The sequence below is a fragment of the Maniola hyperantus genome, chromosome 10 (genome assembly GCF_902806685.2).
Source record: "Maniola hyperantus chromosome 10, iAphHyp1.2, whole genome shotgun sequence".
Lineage (NCBI taxonomy): Eukaryota > Metazoa > Arthropoda > Insecta > Lepidoptera > Nymphalidae > Maniola > Maniola hyperantus.
The window spans coordinates 13,518,827-13,541,585 of NC_048545.1; the positions used below are offsets into that span (position 1 = coordinate 13,518,827).

The 22,759-nt window shown below is 39.8% G+C and overlaps 1 protein-coding gene across 2 annotated transcripts in view; it reads left to right on the forward strand.

Moving 5' to 3' along the window:
* Window positions 1-7,417: 7,417 nt before the first annotated feature.
* The window catches only part of Root (ciliary rootlet coiled-coil, rootletin), a 30,586-nt gene continuing 15,244 nt past the window's right edge, over window positions 7,418-22,759 (forward strand). The window contains exons 1-19 of one of the 2 annotated variants that reach the window (XM_069501522.1): window positions 7,418-7,573; window positions 9,302-9,409; window positions 10,570-10,755; window positions 11,222-11,436; window positions 12,040-12,205; window positions 12,759-12,968; window positions 13,504-13,680; window positions 13,905-14,041; window positions 14,579-14,693; window positions 15,119-15,224; window positions 15,807-15,937; window positions 16,564-16,715; window positions 17,359-17,504; window positions 18,461-18,591; window positions 18,975-19,171; window positions 19,962-20,127; window positions 20,889-21,078; window positions 21,883-22,052; window positions 22,273-22,465. In XM_069501522.1, coding sequence (XP_069357623.1) covers window positions 10,594-10,755; window positions 11,222-11,436; window positions 12,040-12,205; window positions 12,759-12,968; window positions 13,504-13,680; window positions 13,905-14,041; window positions 14,579-14,693; window positions 15,119-15,224; window positions 15,807-15,937; window positions 16,564-16,715; window positions 17,359-17,504; window positions 18,461-18,591; window positions 18,975-19,171; window positions 19,962-20,127; window positions 20,889-21,078; window positions 21,883-22,052; window positions 22,273-22,465 — 2,764 coding nt within the window. In that variant the 5' untranslated portion in view covers window positions 7,418-7,573; window positions 9,302-9,409; window positions 10,570-10,593. Of the gene's footprint in view, window positions 7,574-8,781; window positions 8,904-9,301; window positions 9,410-10,569; window positions 10,756-11,221; window positions 11,437-12,039; window positions 12,206-12,758; window positions 12,969-13,503; window positions 13,681-13,904; window positions 14,042-14,578; window positions 14,694-15,118; window positions 15,225-15,806; window positions 15,938-16,563; window positions 16,716-17,358; window positions 17,505-18,460; window positions 18,592-18,974; window positions 19,172-19,961; window positions 20,128-20,888; window positions 21,079-21,882; window positions 22,053-22,272; window positions 22,466-22,759 lie in introns of those variants that run through there. The other variant, XM_069501521.1, reaches the window with a different exon arrangement.

A 22,759-nucleotide genomic window follows, 5' to 3' on the forward strand; every position in this document is an offset into this window, starting at 1 on the left:
GAGGCTTTATTATCTGCTTTATATTTTAATCTGCTTTGAGCGGTGAACTGCGAAGAGGCGAAATGTTTTGCTTTCATTTCGAATTGTTATTGTAAATACGACGATTATGATTACTCCGAGTGAAAGGAGATAATGGTTGCTGGTTGTTTTTAAACAATGTGCTCTTATGTTTGCTATTTTTAGGGTTCCGTACCTCATACCTCAGAAGTCCGACCCCAAGACCCTTTTTCTCCGGAACGCATGGAGGATATCACGCTGAAATTAACATTAAATACCTTAACGTACGCGACAGGTCGAGATGACAATCGGGGTGGGGATGCTCTGCACACCCGCACAGACCCCGCGCTCACCCGGTGCGTGTGTGTGGCGCGTCCCCCCGCCTCATACCTCGATTGCCATCTCAATCTGTCGCGGACTATACTTAGGTTTACGGTCCTAGAGCTTCTAGTCATAAGGTATCTAATCAAAAAGTACGATCATTTAAGCCTCGCAAATAAATCAAAATCTATAAAGCATACCTACGTACTTACGGTCGACCAAGAACTGTAAAATTTGGCTAGGAGCAAAGTCTGACAGCACAATGAAGGAAAAAATCTGAAAATCGTTAATATTTTGTAGTTAGGTAGTTTTTATCTACCTATCACAATATACATATATATATTTTACAAACTGACATTTGCAGTTGGAGATAATAATTAGAGCAACAAAATAATTAGATAGGTATGAATTATCCTTTTTGGCTGCGGAACTCTCGGTGTGCAAGTCTGACTCGCACTTGACCGGTTTTTTAATCTTTATAATAATATTTTTATTTATCTTCATCACCCGCTGACCTTATAATAATGAATCTTTTCAAAATATTGTGGCCATGTTTACTTAATACTTACTTTGCTGGCTCAGTGACCCAAAGCCGATCTTGGCCTCTGACACTAGAAGATGTATGCCTATCCTCCCCGTGTTGTGGGCATCGACTCTTCCAAGAGCTTCCAGGCCTTTCCACGCTTCATCTATACAGCATTCGAATATTGCCCTTTCACATGAACTCACATGGGGACTAGCAGTCTCACACTGATTTAAACTGCTGGATGAATATATCTTCCAAATGTTTTGAGAGGACTTTCACAGGACCACCTCGTCGCCTAAAAATTATCACCACTATATTTTCATTTTACAAATGTATCCGACCATCAAAAAGTGTAATTTACCTATTACCTATTTTGAATATTAAACATTTTCATTTGATTTGATTTGGACACCGTCCTGTGTCACTTGTGTCTAACCACTCATCGTCATCTAGTGGGGGGGAGGGGCTTTTCCAAGTTAACAACCTCCCAGGCACAGTGGTAAGCGCTGTTGTCATATCAGTGGAAGGTCCCGGCAGGGGTTTGGAATTTTATAATTTCTACTGGCCTGGTCTGATGGGAGGCTTAGGCCGTGGCTAGTTACAACCCTTCCGGCAAAGCCGTGCCGCCAAGCGATTTAGCGTTCCGGTACGATGCCGTGCAGAAACCAAAGGGGTGTGGGTTTAATAAAAACTGCCATACCCCTTCCAGGTTAGCTCGCTTCCATCTTAGACTGCATCATCACTTACCACCAGGTGAGATTGCAGTCAAGGGCTAACTTGTATCTGAATAAAAAAAAATAAAAAAAATAGTAGGTAGGTATCTATTGACATAACAGAGTCGCAACTTCACTACGGATGTGGACCACTTCTATCGATATCACAATAAGTAGTTACTTACTTCGATGTTTTCAGGTAGGAATTAGGATAGGTATTAGAATTAGATAGATACTTACCTATCTTCTGTTCAGTATACAAGCTATCTATTGTATACGTTTTCTAAAATGCTAGTTTAGGTATGTATTTGGGACATCACGGCAATGCGTTCCCCAATTTATTTTTGGTAAATGCTCCCTCATCATTTTCATAATCCGCCGGTTTATCATTTAATCGTAAATGATAAACTGTTTATATTCTGCGACCCAGTTTGTTTGTTTCCCGTGAATCGTCACGCAACGTTTGGGATACAAGTGAACAGTATAGTAGTGCAAATTTGGGCGAACTAATTCGAAAGTTGGTCGGTCGAAATGCGGAGTTTTGTACGAGCAATCTCGGTAATCTCTGCAATCAGTTGTAACAGCTCCACGAATTGCCTAATTATGTGTTGCTATTTTGCAACCTAATAGACTTGGAGCCTGTGAGGCCCAGACCTTCGTTAAAATACGTCTTTGTTACCTGTTATCTGTCAAAGCCACCATGATCGAAACTTCATAGTCGCTGATTGTTCCTCCCTATGGTAGAGACAATGCGCATAGAAACTTTCAGCTTTTATAAAATGGCTCTTAGTCTTAGTCCATAACTTTTCGGAGTTATGTGCGTTTTAAGCCGTTAAAATATCACCTGCTTTGAGGGTGAAGAAAAACATCGCGAGGAAACCTGCATGCCTGAGAATTCTCCATGACGTTCTCAAAGGTGTGAAGTCTACCAATCTGCACATGGACAGCGTCCATAAGCAGATTCCTAGGTCAGGTCTTAAACCGTTCTTATTCGGAGAGTAGATCCGTGCTTAGTAGTGTGCTGACCCTGCGATGTTCATAATGATGATGATGAGTTCCTACAAAGGACTAAATGATATCCACGACTCCGTCTAGGTTTATTTAGATTTTTTTTAAATCACCGAGATAAAAAGTATAGCTTTTGTCACTCTCCCAGTCTTTAATTAAGTACCTTTATCCATGTATCCATGAAAGAAATGATCACCTGAGTAAGTATTCCAGCTAAAAATGCATTCTAGTATCTTGATTAGTAGATTGATCAATAGTTCACCACTTTCTTTTTAATATCTTTATTTATTTTTAAGGGCTTTTTTCATCACTTAATTACCTAGGTAAGTGCGGTTTACAGTCAGTTTTTATGAAAATCCATTCAAGTGCTTTAGAGCCTTAGATACCCACTAAATCGAAAAAGTAAGAATTTTCTACGCATGTATTGGATTCGAGATAAGGTAGACCTCCACACTTAAATTTTTTTGCTTACTTATAATAAGTAATGGTAGGTACCTAGTTTACAGATAAGATTGGGCAATGTCAATGACCGCGAGAAGATTTTATTGTAGCAGGCTCGTGAATTTCTGAATCTGCTTTGATAAGACTAGTTATTTATTGTGACATAATAATAAAGTATAATTACTTACTTTTCAATCATCATCATCATGATCAATCCATCGCCAGCTCACTACAGAGCACGGGTCTCCTCTTAGAGCGAGAAGCTCTACCACGCTGGCGCTGGCCAAGTGCGGATTGGCAGACTTCACACACCTTTGAGAACATTATGGAGAACTCATCAGGCCTGCAGGTTTCCTTACGATGTTTTCCTTGACCGTTAAAACAAGTGATATTTAATTACTTAAAATTAAAACGCACATAACTCCAAAAAATTAAATAGCGTGCCCGGGATCGAGCCCCCTGACCTCCGATTAGAAGGCGGACGTCTTAACCACTAGCCTATCACAGCTTTTTTACTATTTTTAACCGACTTCAAAAAAAGGAGGAGGTTCTCAATTCGTCGGAATCTTTTTTTACTATTAAATAGGTGACTTAATAAGCGTTGATATAGCCTAGTTCTTAGAGTAACCTATCGTTCTGAGACTTTGGCTACCTACTCAGTAGGGGGTCCTTGGATCGATCTCGGACACGAACCTCTAACTTTTCAAAGTTATGCACGTTTTAACACTTGCTTTAACGGTGAAGGAAAATATCGTGAGGAAACCTGCATACCTGAGGGTTCTGCACAATGTTCTGAAAGGTGTGTGAAGTAAGGTCTGCCAATCCGCATTGTAATCCGCGAATAATGGGTCCCTGGAACTATCGTTTTAGATCGTCTACCCACCCAGTGAGTGAGTCCCTGATACAAGCGAACTAAAAATAAGGAATGATGCTATTTTCCGTCCATCACAACATTGTTGCTTACGTCAGCCAATACGCAGGAACCATGCGTGAGGGCATCGTCCGATACGCGATCCGTATACTGATAAGTGCAAGTCTGATAGCGTATTACAATTACAAGGCGCCAGTTTACTGCTTACCCAGTCTATGATAGGTGTACCTACCTATATCTGATGGAGTTTTACGTGATATGCTGCATTATGCAGCATATCAAAAAAACAGATTTTTATTTATTTTTATGCAATTTTATGTTTTTAAATTATTGTGCCAAATGTCGAAAAAAATACGACTGTAGTACGGAACCATCGGTGCGTGTGCTTGACTCGCACTTGACTGGTTTTTGTAGGTAAATACCAAAAATACAGTATACGAATATGAAATATATTATGTTCGCAAAATTTAGTAAGTACCTACCTACCTACGAATTATTCGATGGAAATTTTAAATTTCCAAATTGCCCCTGCCGAAAATTAAAGACATCACCGTCGCCACTACAACAGCCCGGAAAATATCAAAACTCAAAACCTTAATACTTAGGCAGTTTTGCAGTTAAAAAATAAATCCTTAAAAATAAAACGTTGGGTTCTTCTCTAGTATAAAAGTACTTAGGTACTGTATATTCTCAAAGTTCAATATCCGTTTTTCCACCTGCCCTTGGAATGGAATTTTTGTAAAGTTGTCTTCACTTGTATTATATAGCTACTAGCTGATCCCCGCGGCTTTCACTCGCGTAGATTTAGGTTTTTAAAGATCCCGTGTAGCCTATGTCACTCAGGAATAATGGGGCTAATTCCTTTGTACACAATCTCTAAACTAAATTAAAATGACACGACTAAATCTATTGCTATCCCTTTCATACTGTTGCTTGCGGAGAAGCATAGCACCAGATTTAGACCTTTTAATTTAGTTTAGTTTAAAGATTGTGTACAAGAGAATCGGCCCCAATGTAGCTTTCTACTGGTGAAAGAATTTTTAAAATCGGTTCAGTAGTTCCAAAGATTACCCCCTACAAACAAACTTAACGACATTACCTCTTTATAATATTAGTATAGATAGATAATATAATATACAGATATAGATATAGATATAGATTAGTGAGGTAAACAGTCTGTATACTTACTTTAGTTTTCTTTAAAGCGCCGAGCTAATAGGCTACTTGACTCATATCTAATTTCATCCAATAAATGATTATTTATTATAGAATTTTGCTTAAGACAACGAAATATATCAATAACAATTATTAAAAACGCAGGATGGATATATAAATCCAATTTTAAAGAATACAGTTTTTATTTTTATTTAAAATGCAGAAAACGCTGTCAGCCATGATGTGACGTCATTAAATATGTAAACAAAGAAATGTCATCCCTATGTCACGCGGGGACTAACGTAGTATCCATATATATAAAATTTAAAGTCCTGACTAACTTATATATCAACGCACAGCCTAAACATCTAACCAGCTGGTCCTAGATACACGAAATTTGGTGGGTGTGTTCTTTGTAGGTAAAGAGAAGGTATCCACTAGGAAAGGATTTTTTGAAATTCCACCCCTGAGTGGGTTAAATGGGGGTTTGAAATTTATGAAGTCCACGCGGGCGAAGTCACGAGCATATGCTAGTTTTTATATATTTCTAAAAACTCATAGTAAACGTAAAAAATTATCGTTTTCTCTTTATAAATTGAATATGTTATTAAGTAAGACTTACAACAAAGTGATCTTTGCAAAAATAAATTTGGGTTGCAGTCGTTAGTCATATAGGATCCCTTTAAGCAAGTCTTCGCGTGTTAGGTATATTTATTTCACTGGGCACTCTAATCCACAACTTTCCTGTGGTCTTTATCGATGCGTTTTTACATTCTTGGATGATACAATAACGATAATTACTATATTTTTCATGTAAACTAGTATAGAAGTCATGTTTATTAAACTTTGGGAGGTTATGCTGTTGTTTACAAATGCAAGACGTCAGAGCACAGATAATCTATCGGCCAAACATAGCCGACAGTGTTTTCACCTGTCTAAGAAAAATATATTTTTAAATTAAAGTTTTACGGTTTTTAGGGCGCAAAAAAATATAGTGTTAATTTTTTTGATCTTATAGGACAAATATTAACCATTTAAGACCTACTTAAAAAAGTGTCAAGTAGCCTATCGCGTCCCTTCGCTTTTCTTGGAGAAGGCTGTTGCGATTTGTTTATACTTTATCTTTTAAGTAAACTAAGGAAAACTAAAGTATACCATCAGTGTGATTGCAGTCAAGCACTTGCCTTGGTTTAGTTCGATTTTTGTTAAAAAAAATCTTGATAAAAAAATTGATTTACCCGTAGGTATCTAGCTACATGCATTGCTTACATAGTTTGTATAGATTGTAATGCATGTCTATGACACATAGCCCTTATCATCGCTATCAGTGAGCAAGGTGCACGGCGTATGGGGTTGAACCGTAAACAATATGGGGTGCTTATTCAAGCGGAACTTAAAAAAATACGGGAAAAAAGCATAAAATATTTAACAGTATCGCAACCCCTGTCTATCATAGCGCACCACTAAAATGTATCTATCAATAATAAATTAATCTGGATGTCAAGATGTAACGTGATATTGATTTAACTTTTTGTTGCTAACTATAAAGTGGTAGGCGCTTGAGTGCTAGTGTTAAAATATGACGTGTAGTTGTTCAGTGACGAGCAGAAATCTTTTAGAAATATTAAAACAATGAAGTTGTAAATCTTTTTCCCTAGTCTTTCCGCAGCAGGTATGATTTTCATTAATTGCTTTCTATCACCTAGCTCCTAGGTGAGATACTAAAGTGGTTTAGCAGCTAGTAGGCAGGTAACTAAGTAGAGGTACTACTCTTCCTTCAAACCTTGAACTGAGTCTCCTGCCTGTAAGGCTGTTAAGGGAAAATTTAAAGACTAAAGAGAAAGTTTATTTAGGAAGTAGATCTTCCACATTCCCTTTATAGGTACATAGTATAATATCTATAGTTACCTACTAACCAACCTTATAAAATTATCTTTAGGATTTGCATTCTGAGACACGGGATATCATCTAAAGTAGGTAAAATCTCAAACATGAAATCGAAAAATGACTAAATGAAAACTTAATGTAAGTAATAATTATTTAATCATCTAATCTAAACATAATTCAATCTTATCTAAATGTTCTTGGAAATAAAAGCTATTTTTATTTTTTATTTATTTTATTTTATTTAGGATTTGCATTCTAATCCGTCAAGGAAGTTTTGTAAATGCAATTTGTCGATAATTAGTATGATAAGTGGTGGCGCCACCTGTTGGTACTTTTGGATAAACATAATTTGACAAGGTGTTCACGATTATTTTATCTACCTACCCTCCATTTTCCCCTTCGTGCACTTTTGCCTATGTTCGTGGTGTCAAATACAATGCCACGACGCCAGTATGTTCTGCGTGCTCCGCGAGACGCCCCGTTGACAATTGAGTCGCGTCCTCGTGTTCATACAACCCAATAAAGAAGGTGAATCCAAGTTCGCCGCTGTTCGTCTGAAGATACGCCCCGAAGTGTCCCGTGAAGTGAATTGTGCATTTGAGAGATACCCCTGAGTGCTCGTGCTGAGCCTGTTCCTGCTGGCAGACCATCGAGGTTAGTGCACGAATCCTTTGTCCTTCATTTGCCCCTTTTTCATCTGCGTGGACACCTTCTAAATTCTAAACAACCCGCATACAGTCCACTCCAGCTCTCGCTGTCGAAGGTGGACAGTGGCCCACGAATTTACACCAATAAGTATCGATAGACATCCATGAAATATAATATTTTCCAGTTATTCATTGGTTATGACAAAATCTCGACTTTGGAGTCACCTCTAACTTATCACAAAATATTAAAAGCCCCTTATAAAATAAATATCTAAGTGCTTAAGCCTACCTCAAATAATTTATTAAGTAAGTACCTACATCATCAAAGGTGGGTGGGCGTTTTGATATCGGAAAATGGCAATACTTATTAATTATCATTTTAAGTAACAAACCGTAGGTATTTTTAAATTTTTACTTTTAAAACATAGCAACAATTGATTCTGATTGTAAAGCGTACAAACTAATAAGGATAGGAGATATTCAATGGTTTTTATAGGACATGGCGAACACGATTTCCCTTTATTAGTTTAAACGTGTTATAATCACGTAACTAGTCGCGGGCTTCGCTAGTGGGTAATTACCACCCTACCGGCTAAGCCGTGCCGCCAAGCGATTTAGCGTTCCGGCACGATGCCGTGTAGAAACCGATCAGAGGTATGGGTTTAATGAAACTGCCATATCCCTTCCAAGTTAGCCCGCTACCATCTTAGACTGCCTCATCATCACTTACCTACCATCAGGATATTGCAGTCAAGGGCTAACTTGTATCAGAATTAAAAAAAAAAAGAAACCTAGCTGGTTAGTTTAAACCTGACCGGAGAGAAGGGCATGGGATATGCCGGGAAAACAAAGAATTCGGGAGAATTTAAAAACCTAAATGAAAATTCATGCGGAGAGAGGAGACATACAATGTTTTGATTAGAATTATTAGGTAGATACATTTTTTAATAGCTCTAAGCAGGCGGGTTTATTCACCTCACTAAATTGCATTTATTGCGATGTGGGCGGTAATTAGATGCCTAGGCTCGATATCCAGTATTCCCATTTACCTACCGTTCCACCACCCTACGGAAACACGGCGAGTCTACTTTAGTTTGTGGTTTAAACTCGGCACATTTTCATCGTTGTCTTGGAAAAAAGGGAAGAAAATAAGTAAAACCTCTTTCGGTCGCGACCTCCTTTTGTTTTTTCCGCTTTTTTGTGCACAGATTAAATCTGAGATAGCGTATAGTGTTGCAATTTAACTTTTTTAAATGTCTTTTGAACTCCGGCATTATCGGCACTATCTTTTAGAAGTGAAACATAAGAAAAAAGTAAAAAAGAAAGTATCATTTCAGGTAAACACGTGATTCTATTTACCAGCTAGTGCCAAAGAGTACCTACGATCGCCGCCTGCCGCCTTAGCGAGAGCTCCGGGCGACTTATCAGCTGTCGCCCGTTGAGACCCAGGGTCGGGAGACGCACTAGCGCGCCTCGGACTTGCAGTGACCCTGGCGAGTCCCACATACCCTGCCCGTTCACGGGAGGGATGCGTAAATGCATTTCCCAACGATAAAAAAAGGCCAAAGAGTACCTAATAACTAAAAGCTATACACTAAAATATAGAGTCACAGCACAGCTAAATGACAACCTTGACTAGGTAGATTGCTAAGAAAAGAGCTTTCTTTCCAGTAGTGGATGTCCATAACGGTTGAGACGATGATGATAACGATTCTGATTAAGTATTTTGTTCTAGTTGCCATCGAGGGAAGGTTTAACAACGCCTAGGAGCGCTCGGGCTCCTATCGGCAGGAGGCCGACGAGCACGCTACCACATCAACGTATTAAGAAGGAGCAGAAAGAGGTTAGTAGGCATTTTCAATTTCAAAAATTAGTAGATATGTCGTGCATTGTGACATTGCTAGACCTTCATCCATACTCCATACTAATATTATAAATGCGAAAGTGTGTCTGTTTGTCTGTCCGTCTCTCTGTCTGCTAGCTTTTCACGGCCCATCCGTTTGACCGATTTTGATGAAATTTGGTATAGAGATAGCTTGCATCCCGGGGAAGGACATAGGCTACTTTTGATCCCGGAAAATCAAAGAGTTCCCACGGGATTTTTAAAAACCTAACTCCACGCAGACGAAGTCACGGGCATCATCTAGTATAAGGTATTATAATCTGCCATGGCCCATGGCAAATCATGGATCAATAACTAGTAGGTTGGATCAAGCAAGTAGGTAGGCCTGTACGAATTACGATGCCACCGATTAGTAGTTTCTAAAGGTTTAGAAATTATACATTCTGAAATTTACCAGTCTGAGGAACCGAAGCTGAGGCCTGTCTCGAAAACTGGTCTCCAGGAATGCCTCAAGAGGTTTTCACATAGGTAGTAAGTAAGATACATGATTGCTAACTATGGGCCTCATGAGAAAGCTCAGAATCACTCGGCGGGCGACGGAGACTGGAGAGGGTTATGCTTAATGGTTCTTTAAATACGTGAGCAAATCATAAATGAGGTGATCAGTAGGAGAACCAACGTAGCTCAATGGGTTGCGAAGCTGAAGTGGCATACAATGGGAAAATAGTTCGAAAGACCAATAGACATTGGGGTCCAAAGATGCTAAAAAGGCGACCTGTCACCGGAAAGCGCAGCGTTGGAAGATCCCCGCCGTCTAGGTGGACTGATATAAGTCCCTCAAATTGCTAATACGCTTGGCCGCCATTTTAGTGACGTCAGCACTAGACTGAAGATTCGAGCTGATGGTAGGTATATATTTATTTCGGCTTGCGTCAAAATGACGTCATTTTGATGTTAATGAGACATGGTTCCAGCGCAATAGCACCGCAAATTGCTATTGCGCTGACTTATAACATCAAACGAGTCGTAGGGAGTTAGGTACAGGATTCAAGCGGTGCAAGACCGTGCTATATAGAAGTCCATTCAAAAGACCTGTGGACATCTATCGGTTAAATTTTTCGGGAAGCTCTAATTTTAGGCATAAATTTTTCCATCAATAGAAGGTGCCAGAAAGTCCGCCGGAGATGGATTCTCCAGTGGGCAGCGTGGGCAGCGACCTGCGGCGGCAGAACGAGGAGCTACGCGCCCGCCTCGCTGGCGAGAGCGCTGACCACCGGCGGCGGCTGGATGCTTACCGCAGAGCGCAGCAGGGACAGGCAGCTTTGGTGTCCAGGCTTCAAGCAAAGGTAAATGCAGTAAATAATCGTTTTGGCGCAAGGTTTCAAAGAGTAACTAATAGTTAGTTAATATCCTAAGGTTTTAAACTTTTAACAAATTCGTTTATACGTTTCAGAACGCAACACTCTTCAAATTATGAAAACGTCAATGTCATTTTGGGTTGACATTGACATTTGATATTTTTGACAATGTTTTGTTTTGGTTTTGTTTTGAAAGAACTCTGAACTTGTTTGTAAACATTTTATGATAAAATTATAACTTAAAAATTCCTGGATTTTTTATAAAATCTACATTAAATTGTCGTTTTTAATATTCACTAACAGGAGTTGCATTCTACGTGACATTTCCGAAGTTATTTATGTTGATAAATCGCCTTCACAAAACGCCTTCACAAAACCGAGTGAATTTAACTTCTTTATTAACTTAGTTATTACCCAGTTCTAAGACTTTTACTGGATTATTACGTGCTCCAAGGTTCTCCAATACAAGCAACGATGTTCGGAGCTGGAGAATCAAATGCTGGAGACGACTCCTCGCAGCGAACCCAGCTACCGGCAGCCGAGTGGCAAGATCGCTTTACCGGCGCCTTCTGCACTATCCGCTGCCACTCCATCGACATCCGACCGTCGGGATGAGCGTATTAACGACTTGGAGACGGCCTTGCGCAGGCTTGACGAGGAAAAACGCAAGTAGGTCCCTTTTATCACTATATCCATCACTACCCATAGTATGAATGCGAAACTGTGATTGTATATTGATATGTCCTTCAATCACGCCGTAACGGAGCAACGAATTGACGTGATTTTTTGCATGGATATAGTTAAAGACCTGGAGAGTGACGTAAGGCTACTTTTATCCCCCTAAAACAAATAATGCCTTCAGGATTTTTAAAAAACCTAAATCTTCACTTTCATTTGCACTTATTAAAACCTAAATCTTCACTGACGAAGTCGTGGGCATCAGCTAACTATAATATTTGTTTGTATTTGAAGCAATCAGTACCCTTATTATAAATGCGAAAGTTTTTGTTTGTTGGTATGTTGGTTTGTCCTTCACTCACGTCGCAATGGTGCAACAGATTGACGTGATTTTTTGCATGGGTATAGGTAAAGACCTGGAGAGTGACATACTTTTGATCTACTAATTTGATGACTACTTTTTATTCCGGAAAATCGAAGAGTTTCCCACAGGATTTTTAAAAACCTGAATCCACGCGGACAAAGTCGCGGGCATTAGCTAGTAATCTATAACATTTGTTTGTATTTGAAGCAATAATTTTCATTGTTAAACAGATGTGAGAAGCTGGTATCTCAACACAACCTGTTGAGAGACCAGCTGGAGGAGTCGCACCAGCTGAACGAAGCCCTCACCAATGACCTGCAGAAGCTCACCAATGACTGGGAAGCCTTGAGGGATGAGATGGCTATCAAGGAGGATGAGTGGAAGGATGAAGAACAGGTAAAATCTTTTAAGCAAAAAAAGTAAGGGCCCATAGAATACTCAAAATCAAGTCAAAGTCAAAGTCAATTAATTTATTCAAAGTAGGTACTATTGTAAACTTTTTGACTGTCAATTATTGGATTTGTAAGATGATGTAATGTTGATAATTAACTCGGTAAACTTAAAACTAAAGGCTATGAGGGTTCCAAACTTCAAAGCTCTGAGAAGAGCCCACAACAAACTCAGCTGGGTGTTCTTTTTAGTATCACCACTAATTATATCAAACTAGATCGAATTGATTGATTGAAATACCTCTATGTCGAATTTCGTATAAGTCAGTTAAATGGATGGGCCTTTAAGAATCCCATGAGAGCTCTGTAATTTTCCGGGATAAAAAGTAGCCTATGTCCTTCCCCGGTAGATATATAAGCTAACTCTGTACCACACTTCATCAAAATCGGTTAAACTGTTGGGCCGTGAAAAGCTAGCAGACAGACAGACAGACACACTTTCGCATTTATAATGTTAGTATGGAGGATATGGATCTAATCTAATAATTTTTTTATTCTAGGCCTTCAATGACTACTACTCTAGCGAGCACAACCGTCTTCTAAACCTTTGGCGCGAGGTAGTCTCAGTCAAGCGATTCTTCTCCGAGCTTCAGACCAGCACTGAGAGAGATCTCTACAAAGTGAAGAATGAGATAGACTCCGCTGCTCGGGAACTTGTTGGCACGTTGAGTGGATATGCTATAACTGCTTATGCTTCCCAGGGCTCCAAGGTAAGACATTTATTTGCATTTAGATTAGAACCTTTAGATATAAAGTGATGTGTGGCACTATTTACAAAATGAACATATTTCTTTCTTTCATCATCATTAACCCACCGGAGAATACTGAGCAGGATTCTCAGAATAAGAATGGTTTAGGCTGCTACACTGGCTGACTGGCTGACTGACTTACTGATCTATCAATACACTAACTACTGGATGGCTTAGGCTGAAAATTGGCATGCAGATAGCTATTATGATGTAGATGTTCGCTAAGAAAGGATTTTTGAAATTCTACCCCCAACGGCGGTTACGCACTCATCCGATCCGAGTCCGTGAAAATACGTTCCTTTTTGTTTTGTATGGGAGCTTAAGATATATATGTATGTCGTAGATAATCGCTGGTATTCTCACGGATGACGGATAGAACTCTGATGACAGAAGTTCAGTATGTAATCGATGTAAGGGGGGTTTGAAATTTGTGTAGTCCACGCGGACTAAAACGCGAGCATAAGCTTTTCCATAATCGAGCCCCTGTATTTTCCAGTCTGACTTACAACAGCAGTATTCAAGCACAAGCGTTACACAAACGACCTCAAGTTCGACGGTAGAAGTTCTTAGAGTGGAGCTGCATACCATCACTTCACAACGCGACTCCGCAATCGCTGAGCTGCGGGAGAGGGACAACCGCATACAACGCTTGCTGGGAGAATTGCAGGGCTTAGTGAGTGGATGGATAGATAAATAATGATAATTTTCAGCAGAGATGACCAAAAGGTATGCCGAAACCAAAAATAGTAATACTGTAAATAGATAGATGATTGGAATTTTCAGCATAAAATACTGCTAGCAGTTTATCTGCATTTCATGTAATCTCAAAAAACGATTTCAATAAACTTCTAAACATCAATGAACCACTAGTTTTTATTAAGCCTATTTTTACTGTAGGAGGAGCGTTGTGAATGCGCGGAAACACTGTGCTCGGAGGCCGGCATTATGCGCTCGGCTTTAGAGGAAGTAGCTCGCGCGCTCATACAGGACTCTGAGGCCGATGCAACGCCACAACATCTGCATATCTCTGAGCGGTGAGTTTCTATTATGCGTCCTTAGAAATTGCCGCGATTTTGCTGAAAGAAAAGTTCGGCATCTTATTAGCATTAATATGTGGGCGTTCATTCTTGAACTTAGGCCTGCAATTTTGCAGATGTTTGCGTACGCGTAATTCATATTGTCATCACCGTCAACCAATAGCTGTCCACTGCTGGACATAGTTCTCTTGTAGGGATTTATAAACACCACGGTCTTGCGCCGCTGATTCCAACGATTCTCTGTGACTGATTTGATGTCGTCTGTCCGTCTAGTATGGGAATGTCTCTCAGGTATAAAAAGGCGTCACGTTTTTACGTAAAAAATGACACTCTGCACAGGCGTTTAAACGCCTCTTTTTATCACGCAACATTTATTCTTTCTCTCTCTCACAGGAGAGATAAGAGTAACGCGAGTGCCCTCGAAGGGGCGCGCTGCTGGGTCACGTGACCAAGTGAGCCCGGCCTGCCAATAGTGACATTAGCAGTTAATGATTGCGATTATCGCATAGGTTGTTGATGTTGACTTTCTCTTAGATCGCCCAAACGCGGTGCGCCATCTTCGGGCAATGCTACTGCATTCGCTGAGAGCACCATCTCCGCAGTGCAAGCGGCTTTGCACAAGTATCAGATTCAGATACATGAATTGCAGGTACTTCCTAATATTTTTTTTGGGACCATAGGATGATAGGATAAACTAGTGGAAGCCTCAGTAGAAAAATCACGCAAATCGGTCCAGCAATCTTGGAGAAATCGGTGGTAGTATCAACAATATTGGTCACTATGTGTACATTTATATGTGTAACATCATGCTAATTAGAGGAATGCTAACTAGAAGAATAGAAGATAAATAGTAGACTCGACACAAAGGTTATATCATAGTGACGCAGGATGCTGAGGATGATAGAAATTAATTAATTCAAATCAATGATATTTTTAAATTTAAGCAAAACTCTAGAACAGTTTCTCTTGTATTGAGAGAGTGTATTTTGATTTCAAAATTTTCAAATTTTGAGACTCATTTTTTTCTTGTTCAATGAAGGTGTCAATTTCAAATAATAAAAAACGTTTACGTAGGTAAAACTCCAAAACGCTAGAGAACAACTCCTGACGAGTAGAAAGCACTGTGAAGCGGCGGACAGTAGCATAGCGTCCTTGGAAGGAAAAGTGCAAGATTTGCAAGGTATGTATGGCCCTATATTAACAATTAAAATAGTACAATCCCTTTCTCTCATAATCCGATGGGACGGCAATCCGACACAATCGGGCAGAGATCTAGAATCCGACACAATCGGACAGAGATCTAGAATCCGACACAATCGGACAGAGATCTAGAATCCGACACAATCGGACAGAGGTCTAGAATCAATGGCTTTTCTTGCTTTCTGAAGCTTGGAGGTAAAACCTCTGGGCTATTATTGAGTTTCTGGACAGAAAACTCCAATTGCATTTTTGGTCCGACCTGGGAATCGAACTCAAACCTTCGTAATCTACATCGAACATGTTAACCAGACAAGGCAATTAGCGTATCAATATAGCTTTGGTGAAACTTACTTAGTAAGTACCATAGATTAGAAGCTTATCACTTACACAACTTTCAATTCAATTCAATTCCCAATTATTGGCTTTTAGTTGTGCCAGCTGGGCACAGAGTGTTTCGCCAGTGTCACGTTTATGAAGAAGGCTTACCCAACTTTTGTTGGCTCATTTTAAATAGAATCCCGTGCGCGTATAGTTTCACTTCTAGTATTTACTTTCTGCGCAGGTAAATTAGATCAAGCCAACACAGATCTGAACCAACTCCTGCAAGAGAAGGAATCGATGCAGAAGACCCTCGAAGCCTTGAGAATAGATAAGAATAATCTAGAACGAAATCGCGTTGAAATCAATGCTATGGTAAGTTAATTTGATATATCCTCGATTGGGATGATGCCCTATGTCAAAAATAAATTCTTAGGAATCTAAATATATAATACGAAAAGCTGGCTGACTGACTGACTGAACTATCAACGCACAGCTCAAACTACTGGACGGGTCGAGCTGAAATTTGGCATGCAGATAGCTATTATTTTATTACGTAAACATTCGCTAAGAAAGGTTTTTGAAAATCAATCCCTAAACGAGTAAAATAGTGGATTAAAATTTGTGTAGTCCATATGGACCAAGTCGATTGCATATGCTAGTTATTATATAATATTATGCTAGTTATCATTTAATATGATGCTCGCGACTTGGTACGCGGATTTAGATTTTTAAAAAACCTATGGGAACTCTGATTTTCCGGGATAAAAAGTAGCCTATGTCACTCTTCAGGTCTTAAACTATGCTCATGCAAAAAATCACGTCGATCCGTTGCGACGTGATTGGAGGACAAACCAGCAAACCAATAAACCAACAAACAAACACAATTTCGCATTTACTATAGGAAGTAGTGATTACAAATTTTCCATATCTATATTTTCCATATTCCGTAATTTAACTTTGGTTTGGTTTAAGAAAATTAAACAACGATTTTTATTTAGGTGGAGTCGTTAACATCCGATTACGAGAAGCTTCAGAAAATTAACAGTCGTCTAGAAAAGAACATCGAATCTTTAGAGGGTGAAAAACGCGCCCTCAACTCCGAAGTAGATCGCTTGCATCGAGAAGCGTCCAGCAGAGAATCTGTATTGAGGTATTTTATAGATTCACTTTACATACCTGGGCGCACAACTGTAGGGTAGTGCATGTGACTCCAGCCTTAACATATTACAGAGAATGCAAAATATAATTTTACGTTCGATCGCTAACACGCCGTGGTTTATAACTAATGAAGAACTCCATCAGAACCTGAACGTAATATCAGTAAAGGAGGAAGTTCGGGGGCTAGCGAAACGCTACAAAGAACGGCTTCTGAATCCGAATCCATTAGCTACAAGCTCTTAATTGAGGACTACCCGAGAGGCCTAAAGAGGAAATGTATTCTCGACCTCGCTTCTTGATAGGCAATAAAGAGTTGAGTGCTAGCTCCTAAAGAGGAGCAGCCGCTAAACGATATCCTACACCTAATTTGCTAAATGTCCTCGGACTGATAAAAAAAAACTTTACATATCTAAGTAACTAAATATCACTTGCTTTATCGGCGAAGGAAACCTGCACACCTGAGAGTTCTTCATAATGTTTTCAAAGGTGTGGTGATGTCTGCCAATCCGCACTTAGCCAGCGTGGTAAACTATGGCCAAATCCATTCTTATTCTGAGAGGATCTCTCAGAATGAGAAGCGTGCTCTGTAGAGAGCCGGCGATGGGATGATTATGTTAAGTTAAAACAATTTGTAGAGTCGAGGAAGAGCGTTCGTCGCGAATGCGTTCAGAACTCGTGACGTTGAGAGAGGAGCTTAACAAGATCGCCTTAGCGCGAGATTTGCTGGACCAGCAGAAAATAGAGGCCGACGCCATACTGTCGCAGATGGAGAAAAACAGAAGTAAGTAGCATAGTTTAATGTAGATAACGGGGACATAAATAAATAAATAAAAATAAAATAGCCTTTATTTACTGATACACTAGTTTTACATCTTATATTACTAACTAAACGTATTACTAATTTCTTATTTCCTATTATTTAATTATCCTATCCTACATAATTTATTCTAAAAAAATTAGTAACACCAGCAGTTTACAGTTCAGGTTGTCCTCATTGGACATAGGCCTCCTCTAGACTTCTCCATTTTTTCCTATCTAACGCTAGTCCGCGCCAACCCTTTGGCAGGTCATCCTCCCATCTCCTCTGTGGCCGTCCTCTCGCTCTCTTTCCATCTCTGGGGTACCAGTAAGTGACCTCTTTGGTCCATTTATCTTTTGGGGATCTGATCATATGGCCAGCCCAACGCCATTTAAGTTTCTTGATTCTTCTTGAGACATCTGTCACACCTGTGATCTTTCTAATTTTGGTCAGTCTCCATTTGTCTTTCAGTTTGATGTGCAGCATGCTTCTCTCTATCCCTTGTTGGCATACCTTTATTTTTTGATTGTGAGCTTTTGTCAGACCCCACGTTTGACAGCCGTAAGTAAGTATTGGGGACATACCATGATTAATTTGTTGTCGAAATTTCAACTCAATTGCATGGATCGTAGTCACGACGGGACTGGGTTGCTGCGAGAGATGAAGTTCGAGCTGTTATGGGCAGTAGCGAACTACCCTCTTTCTTGTTCTTTTCGCTGGAACTGCACGAGCTGTCCCGCCGAACTTCATCTCTCGTAGCACCGCAGTCCCGTCGTGACCACGACTTGTGAAATCGGGTTGAAATATCGACAAAAGTCTTAACGTTAGTTAAAAAAAAGATTCCGACGAATTGAGAACCTCCGCCTTTTTTTGAAGTCGGTTAAAAACAGACAGATTTGTGTCCCTGACATAAACCTGTCTCGTTTTAATATGTACAGGTGAACTAGAAATCGAGTTAGAAAGAACGTTAATAGAACGCGGAGATTTTCAAGATTTAGTGGAGAAGTTGCAAAATCTTGTCCGAAATCTGGAAGCAGAGAAGAAGAAGCTTCAGGAAGATGTCAAACATGTGAGATTAAGTTTACTAGTAATATAGATTTTTAAGTAAATACGATTAAAATAAGCCTAAATATAGAAAAAAAAATATTTTTATATCTACAATATAAGTCCCACAAATTGCCAAACCGCGTGGCCGCCATTTTAGTGACGTCAGCACTCGACTGAAGTTTCAAGCTGATGGTATATTTTTATTTCGGCTGACATCAAAATGACGTCATTTCGATGTTAATGAGACATGGTTCCAACACAGTAGAAATTTGCGGGACTTTTACCTATTGTCCAAAGAACTGAGACGTTTTGATAGATTTTGTAAGTATTGGTAATCTGCCAAAATGTCGAAATTCATCTGTCAAAGTTTATTTGTCGATTGAAAAATAAGTCTTATCATTGTAGCTCGAAGACGACAGATCGTCTCTGTCAAACCAGTCATCAGACCTACAGGGTGATCTGAATTCGCTCCGGAAAGAGTTGCTAGCGGCTGAGCAGAATAGGATGGAGTTGGAGGCAGATAAGGCGTCTCTGCATGAGAAGATCAAGTTCCTGGAGGGAGAGAGGGAGAAAGTTGAGATGGAGTTACGGCAAGTGATGAGGTAAGAGATTGAGATGAGGTTTCATCAGAGTTTGCATTTTTATTAAACTAGCAGATGTCTATGATTTCGTTCACGTATATTTTTTTAAGTCTTGTAGGAACTATTTGATTTTCTTTGGTAAAAAGTATCCTATCCTGGCAGGGGCTTAGGCTTCAGGAGGATCTCCATACCAAATTTTGCCAAGATTGTTTCTGAATGACTAAGCTGTGAAAAGGTAACGGACTGACATACAGACAGATAATTTTTTTACAATATTGGTATGACTTTTAAGCCAAAGCCGAAGTGATTTTTTTTAGTATTTTAGCTTTTAGCTTGCAAAGTTGTTCCAGGCCACAGAGAATTCAACCTCAAGAATACGCATATACGGGGTTTTGTATTGAAAACAAAATCGTAAAATGTTGGCGGGGTACAGGGGAGAATGCTTTGTTGTGATTGGTGGACTCAAAAATCACGTCAAATCAAGATCATGTGTGGAATGAGAGTATCAAATGGGCGTGGGCCGACTTATGCTAAGCAAATGCCTAAGCTTGGCGATCGGGGGTGTCCGGCTATTAGGCGTCTAAAGGTGGTGGTCTGTGTTCCAGGCATAGCGCATAACTGAGTACGCTCAGTGGTTCGAAATGTCAGTGTACTTGTGACAACTGTCACCCTCCCGCACAGCGCGGTGTGCAGCAGCACTACCGCAGAAGCCTACTCAGTTATGCGCTATACCTACATAGAAAAAGGGTCCAGGTTGGATTGAACAGTTTATCTTTACCATATTTTTGAGACAAAAATGGTATTTTATCAGGGAGCGTGGTGAACTCAGTTCCCAATTAACGGCGATGGCTCGCAAGAAGGACACTCTGAACGAAGAGATCATACGTTTGCAACAACGACTGGAGCAGGCGAACGAAACTATCGGCCGACTGAATAGATCTCTTGATGACCACGTTAAAGACTCTGAGGAAAAACAGGCAAGTAAAGTGGCGCTCTTAGGAACACCACCTATCCTGCTTACAGTACGTGGCCGAAAGTGATGAACATCGGCCTTAAGAATGATGTTTCAGGTTTGTAGAGCGTTGTCTCTGTCACTCATACCCATATGACGTTTTGACGGTTTCAACGACCGAGACAGTGCTCTACAAATCTGCTATCTTCTTCTACAGATGTTCATCACTTTTGGCCGCGTACAGTACTTTCTGTCCAGCAACTTTTTGCATACCCAAAAACAAAACCTTTGTTACTGAATGCGCATGTTCATAATCCAACCCATATTAGTACCACCACCTTAAATTTATTGAATTTTCCACCGCCTTGAGTTTTGAGCTGTGATAGCCTATAGTGGTAGCTGTGATAGCCAAGTGGTTAGGACGTCCGCCTATAATCGTTGGTCGGGGGTTCGATCCCGGGCACGCACCTCTAAGTTTTCGGAGCTATGTGCGTTTTTAAGTAATTAAAATTTAATATCACTTGCTTTAACGGTAATGGAAAATATCGCGAGGAAACCTGCATGCCGAGAGTTCTCCACAATGTTCTCAAAAGTGTGTCTACCAATCAACACATGACCAGCGTGGTGGCCAAAACCCTTTTCACTCTTAAAAGAGACCTGTGCTATGTAGTGAGCCGGCGATGAGTTGATCATGATGATGATGCTGAAACACTGCAAACACTCTAGCGATGACTTTAGAGGTCTACGTTTCATTGCCAAACTGCTCAAACTTTATTCTATCCATAGTTATTAATAGACAATTTGGAGAAAGACAAGCAGCATTTGCAAGAGCAATTAGCGGGGGTGAGATCTGAGAAGGACGCGCTAGAGGCGGTGTTGTTTGATACGGCCAATATGTTGGAAGATGCGGAGAATAAGAGGAGCAAGTTGGAACATGACTTGCAGGAAACGCTTGTCCAGCAGGAGAATCACAAAGGTAAAGTTTTGACCAATTGTTGACGCGGAAGAAAATAATGTACATCGACCTTTAGAAGGAGTTAGAAAGTCGTTGAGACCGACAAAACGTCATATAGGTATGAGGGACGGAGAAAGTGCTCTACAAAGCCATAATGTCATTTTAAAGGCCGATGTACATTATTTTCTGCCACGTACTGTAAATAGAGTTTGAAGAAGGAGCAGAAATTTATTACTCGTAGGTAGGAAATAGAAATAGATATTTTTATTCAAATAAAATTTTACAAGTGCTTTCGAGTCGTCTAGTGAATCTACAGGCGTAACGCATAACTGACGAGGTTCTTACGGTAGTGGAGACCCGTGGAAGGCGTGAGGTGACGTGACGCAAGACCTCGGTGATTCGTCAGTTTGTGACATCTGTCACCTTGGCGCACCGCTCCACTATCGCAGGAGCCTACTCAGTTTTGCCTATACCAGTGGTTCAGATTGCATGCACTACCGAAAAAACCTTTGCATTTTATAAGCTTAAAGACAGAAAAGCAGGTTAAATTTAACTAATTTTATAAGTTATTAAAATGTTCCCTCATATAAAGCTTGCACGTGGATATAGATCACAACAATGTGGTTAGTAATTTAAAACCTCAATAGCTCAACGGTTAAAGGAGCGGACTGAAAACCGAAATGTCGCAGGTTCAAATCCCACCCGTTGCACTATTGTCGTACCTACTCCTAGCACAAGCGTTACGCTTAATTGGAAGGGAAAGGGGAATATTAGTCAGCAATTAACTTGGCTAATATTGTTTAAAAAAAAAAAACTTGGTAACAGGCCAAATCGCCCGTCTTACAAAAGATCTGGAAAACAGTGAGAAGAAACTTCGAGAGACAAGGAACAGCATGTCGCAGCAATCTGGCAAGAAAGAGGCCGAGTACCAACAGGTCATCACTAATCTCAACCGGACCACAACGGAGAATATTACTAAACTTAAAGAGGAAAAGGTACTTAGATGTAAAAAAAAAACCTAATTTCCTTTCAAAAATGCTTTAAAAAAATTTTTTTTTATAAACTCCATTTTAATATGTAATTTTGTAAATCAAAAATACTTTTAGTATGTAATATTTTTAGAATAAGTAAATACTATTTTTAATGTATTAGATTAAGTAGCCGTAAGTAAACCAAATTAAATAAAATTTAAAAAATAATTATTTTATGTTAAAGGAACTATTGCGTCAATCATTAGAACAGAAACTCAGCCTGACAATAGCATCATTGACGAGTGAAAGGGAATCATTCGAGGCCGCTGCGAGAGAGAAAGAGAAGAAGCTATTAGCAGCTCGCGACCAGTTGATGTTGCAGCATGACGAGGCTATGTTGCGGGCTGAGAATGATAAACAACAGGCTTTGCTTATGGGTAAGTTATTAGGATATTTCCAAAATGTTGTGTCATCGCTTAGAAAGAGATAGAGCGAGTAGATGGAAGCGAGTGTGAGAAATAGAAGAAGTTATTAGTAGCTCAAGACCAGTTGATGTTGCAACATGATGAGGCTATGCTACGAGCTGAGAATGATAAACAACAGGCTTTGCTTATTGGTAAGTTATTAGGATATTTCTGAACTCTTGTGTCAGAGCCTAGAAAGAGATAAATGTGTGGTGGAAGCGAGGGTAACAAAGGAGCGTGAAAAATACGAGACAAGTGTATGAGGAG